General features: G+C 38.4%; 1 protein-coding gene across 1 annotated transcript in view; it reads left to right on the forward strand.

Annotated features, from left to right (window-relative positions):
* The window catches only part of LOC108376176 (putative uncharacterized protein DDB_G0286901), a gene marked incomplete at its 3' end in the record, with an annotated part of 7,788 nt that extends 2,357 nt beyond the window's left edge, over nt 1–5,431 (forward strand). Inside the window, exons 2-6 of the mRNA XM_017632365.1 lie at nt 317–526; nt 669–777; nt 833–970; nt 4,149–4,318; nt 4,602–5,431. Of these exons, the coding sequence (XP_017487854.1) occupies nt 317–526; nt 669–777; nt 833–970; nt 4,149–4,318; nt 4,602–5,431 (1,457 nt within the window). The remainder of the gene's footprint in view (nt 1–316; nt 527–668; nt 778–832; nt 971–4,148; nt 4,319–4,601) is intronic.
* Between the last annotated feature and the right edge of the window lie 3 nt (nt 5,432–5,434).

Raw genomic sequence — 5,434 nt, forward strand, 5'->3', positions numbered from 1 at the left:
ACTTTATTTCTTATAATCGTTATGGTCTCTGATTAATCTGCATCTTAGTGGTTGCTATCTAATGTCTAAAAGAAGTTTTAATTGCTGTATATTTATTTTCTAAGGTTTCCACCGGCAATTCCCGCTGTTATTATTTTCATTGAAGAATTACTTACGCACGTACACTGCCTTTCAATTATAATCTAATCCACTGCGCATACCTACATACATAAATATGTTTGTATGTACCTATGTATATAGTTTTTTTATTGTACGATTTATTCGTCTAGTCTTTAATTGATTGTGTTTTATATGATTTCTGTTTTATTATTTCCAGACTATGATCCCAAAGTGGTCGAACAGAAAGAGCAGGCGCAGCCTGCATGTTTACCGTTGAGCTATGTATTGCGTTTCATATCGGAAGATGGGCGTAAAGAGAGCCCATTTTTATCCGCCAACAGTACGGGCGTTGAACTTAAGCGGAAGTTGGCGATCAAACATCACAGTTACAGTATGTCGTCGTCAAATCGCAGCAATACGCCCACTGGTGAGAAAGCGAATCAGTATGAATATGAAACTGTATTCGCACTGATCCGCTAGACAGTTATTTATCAATCAAGTATTTTACTAATCAACTACGTTTTGTTTTCACAATTCGTGGTTTTTCACTTATCTGATAAAATTTCTAGGCAGTGAAATGGACGATGATGAAATGGTTGTCTCAGAGTCGGAGGACAGCAATGATTCTTGGACAACTGAGGAGTTCAGTTCCGAGTTCATAATGCGTTACGGGAGCAGGTGATTGCTCAAGAAATTTTTTTTAAGACAAATTTAAATATATATATTTGTGAAGGCATTCCGGAACCGGCAGCAATGGGACACCGGGCAATGAGAAGCCGTTTGCGTGTCCTGTGCCTGGTTGTAAAAAGCGTTACAAGAATGTCAATGGCATCAAATATCACTCGAAGAACGGCCACAAAAAGGACGGAAAGTAAGTGTGTTCAAGAAACAGAAACCTTCATTATTACTAACTTACTTATGTGCATATTACGGTGCTTTTTTTTCGGCGACTCCTTTTTTTTGCACTCCCACCTCGAAATTTCGTGGGAAATACCAAAAAAGAACTAAAAATTAATAAAAAAAAATACTTAAAAAAAACACGAGAATTTCATGAAACAATTGGGTTTGGTGACTACCTCGNACAAGAAACAGAAACCTTCATTATTACTAACTTACTTATGTGCATATTACGGTGCTTTTTTTCGACGACTACTTTTTTTTGCACTCCCACCTCGAAATTTCGTGGGAAATACCAAAAAAGAACTAAAAATTAATAAAAAAAATACTTAAAAAAAAACACGAGAATTTCATGAAACAATTGGGTTTGGTGACTACCTCGTGACTTGATGGGAGTTAGGGTTACGCCGCAACGGACACTTTTGTAGCGCATTAAATTCTGAAGAAACCCCATCATTGGCCAAGATTATAGCACAAAATGCCTCGGAGATGTAGACGTTTGAAAAAAAAAACTCAAAGTTAACGTGTATTTTGAACAGGAAATCTTTGCACGCCTTGATTTATTTTTTATTTTCGTGCAAAAAAAAATTGTCGAGAAAAAAGCAGCCTAGTACATACATATACAAACTCTATCTGAAATTTTCACAAAAACTTGTTTCTGATATAAGAACCCATCTATGACTTAACTCAATTAATTAATGACTAAAAGCATAAACAGTTNCTCAAAGTTAACGTGTATTTTGAACAGGAAATCTTTGCACGCCTTGATTTATTTTTTAGGTATTTCCCACCAAATTTCGTGCAAAAAAAAATTGTCGAGAAAAAAGCAGCCTAGTACATACATATACATACTCTATCTGAAATTTTCATAAAAACTTGTTTCTGATATAAGAACCCATCCCCATCTATGACTTAACTCAATTAATTAATGACTAAAAGCATAAACAGTTGATCCGGATCAACTCGCGAATTAACTGCAGTTGATCCGGATTAAGCGCGAGTTAATCCGGATCAACGCTGCCGTCTCTTCAATTTTGTGATAATTGTAGATCTATCTGTACTGAACGACCGCTAAAGTCGACTCTACATAGAATATATTTAATAACAGAATTGTTTACTGGCATGAATCACAATCTCTTGTCGTTATTTTTAAGAATACATCCCAGTAGATAATTTCAGGAGTTAAAAGCCCTTCCAAAAGGCCTTGAGAGTTAAGAGGCCTTTCACTGTACATATGTTTTTCCTTTATTTTATGTATGGAGTGGCTCAAATTCAAGGCCTTCCGCTTTCGCTACCCATAGAAAGGCTTCCGCACAAGCTTTTGTAAGACGTATTTNCAATTTTGTGATAATTGTAGATCTATCTGTACTGAACGACCGCTAAAGTCGACTCTACATGGAATATATTTAATAACAGAATTGTTTACTGGCATGAATCACAATCTCTTGTCGTTATTTTTAAGAATACATCCCAGTAGATAATTTCAGGAGCTAAAAGCCCTTCCAAAAGGCCTTCTTGAGAGTTAAGAGGCCTTTCACTGTACATATGTTTTTCCTTTATTTTATGTATGGAGTGGCTCAAATTCAAGGCCTTCCGTTTTCGCTACCCATAGAAAGGCTTCCGCACAAGCTTTTGTAAGACGTATTTCAGAACGCTTTTTGGGGAGTACTTAATTCATAAAAATCATACTTTAAGGTATTTGTTTTATGTTTTTTTTTTAATCTAAAATTCATATTTAAATTCATTTGTAATGTTAAATAATATAAATTTACGCATTCGCGTAAATGGCAAATAGAAAAAGACCTTCTAGAAGCCATGCAGGCAAGCACTTTTTTCANTCATATTTAAATTCATTTGTAATGTTAAATAATATAAATTTACGCATTCGCGTAAATGGCAAATAGAAAAAGACCTTCTAGAAGCCATGCAGGCAAGCACTTTTTTCAGCCATTGGGTAGGCCTTTCAGAATGGCTTCACTATAGAAGGCCTATCTAAATTATCTTCTACAACTTATTTCACTTTCATATATATTTTTACCCCTCAAGAATCGGGCTTTTACGCCCCGCTCTACTTGAATAGATATTTTTTTCTTCAGTAACTGACCCTTGTAGGTCTGAGAGAAGATTCATTTTAGCTTATCTTGATTATGGTTATATATTGTCTGAAAACTGAAATGGTTTTATATTTCAAGTATCTGTTTGAGTAGTAAATACTCAATTACTTAGTATTTAGTGTTTTTAATTACTAAACTACAAAATCCTCGGAATTTAAAGATGTTAACTGCAGTTGATCCGGTTTAAGTGCGAGTTAATCCGGATCAACGCCGCCGTCTGTTTAAGCTTNATACTTAGTATTTAGTGTTTTTAATTACTAAACTACAAAATCCTCGGAATTTAAAGATGTCAGTGTTGATCCGGATCAACTTGGGAATTAACTGCAGTTGATCCGGTTTAAGTGCGAGTTAATCCGGATCAACGCCGCCGTCTGTTTAAGCTTTTACCATCTTATAAGCTGGTAACAAAATATTGCCCAGTGAAATATGCAATGCCAGAATTTCCACAATTCTTCATAGTTGAATTGCTGAATATTTTAACTGCATTACCAATGTACCTAGGATCGCGGTGACGACGAACTGGAANGGAATTTCCACAATTCTTCATAGTTGAATTGCTGAATATTTTAACTGCATTACCAATGTACCTAGGATCGCGGTGACGACGAACTGGAAAGATTATATGGTGCGATTATTATTTCTTCGACCACTATATTTTAAAACACCCAAAATTAAAATATGGAGGGTATGTTGTACAATAAGATTCCCAAAAGTACATTTATTTATGTACGTCGCTGGGGAAACATCGATAGTGCATCCCATTTTGGCGACGTAGTTTCAGCTTCGTAGTCAACTTGCCACTCTAATGCTTTGAGAATTGCTATAATGGTACAGTTCGTCGCTGTTAAACCCAGAAATTATAAAATGAGTGTAAACAACCTCTTACAATTAAAATGTAAATTCGCCCAGCAACTTCAAAGTTGTAATTGCCATATCCCTAACAGCTGGCAACAGAGTTGAGATTTAGTTGTCATTATCAATCGACCCTTTAAATTGAACTTCTTCATCAATATTTCCAATTAATTTTTATTTTTGTAGAGTTCGCAAAGGCTACAAATGTCACTGCGGCAAGAGCTACAAAACTGCTCAAGGCCTGAAGAACCACGCTTTGGTGGCACACAACTCCTCGCCTGAGAGCGTTTTGAGCACACAACATACGGCTAATATGACTGCTAACAACAATGGGACCAACGTTAATGTGGGCTCAGGCATTATTTTNCCTAACAGCTGGCAACAGAGTTGAGATTTAGTTGTCATTATCAATCGACCCTTTAAATTGAACTTCTTCATCAATATTTCCAATTAATTTTTATTTTTGTAGAGTTCGCAAAGGCTACAAATGTCACTGCGGCAAGAGCTACAAAACTGCTCAAGGCCTGAAGAACCACGCTTTGGTGGCACACAACTCCTCGCCTGAGAGCGTTTTGAGCACACAACATACGGCTAATATGACTGCTAACAACAATGGGACCAACGTTAATGTGGGCTCAGGCATTATTTTGCAACGCAGCAGTTCGCCCTCGCAGTCATTGGGTTCCCTCAGTCCATCCAGCATCAGCAACATGTCAAGCAGTGCCAGTAGCTGTCATGGCAGTGCTACCAGCAACACTCATAACGGCAACAGTAACTCTGCTGGCAACAATAATGTTGGTAACAACAACACAACCGGCGCCGTCACCAACAATGTGTTGCACCAGTTGGCTAATAGTACACTTGGCAACGGAAGTCCCAATGTGGTTGCCACCACAAACGGGGTTGGACTCAGCTTGCATCATCACCAACACCATGCACAGCAGCAGCAGCAACATCAGTTTAGCAATCAGCAGCAGCAGCAGCAACCGCAACTACACAGCATTGGATCGTCCGCAGCAGCTACATCAGGTAACAATAACAATTTAGGGCGCAGCAGCAGCAGCAGCGGCAACACTACTGGCATCAGTGGCAATGGCCTGCTCACAGCACAAGCAGCAACTAAAACTGCGACTGCAGCTACAAACTTGTTGGCCGCTAATGCAACGGCGAGTAAAATACTCAAGTTGGCTACCAATGCCGCGGCACAGGCAGCAGCAGCTGCAGCCGCAGCCAATGCTGTTGGTACAGTTGATATCATTGCACAGCAGCAGCAACAACAACATAAGCTGCAAGCAATCGTTGATAAAGTACAGTCAAAACAGCAACAAAGTACAGCGACTAAAATTGCGCTGCCAAATTTGGTAAACTTAGGCATTCTCACCCCGGCCACTTCGCCTACGAAACCACCTACGCAGGCAATGACATTTACGCAACAACAACAACAACACCCAACCCAACAACAAGCACAGCCA

Source organism: Rhagoletis zephyria, unplaced genomic scaffold (assembly GCF_001687245.7).
Source record: "Rhagoletis zephyria isolate East Lansing unplaced genomic scaffold, Rhagoletis_zephyria_1.1 Rzeph_scaffold_09997, whole genome shotgun sequence".
NCBI classification, from domain to species: Eukaryota; Metazoa; Arthropoda; class Insecta; order Diptera; family Tephritidae; genus Rhagoletis; species Rhagoletis zephyria.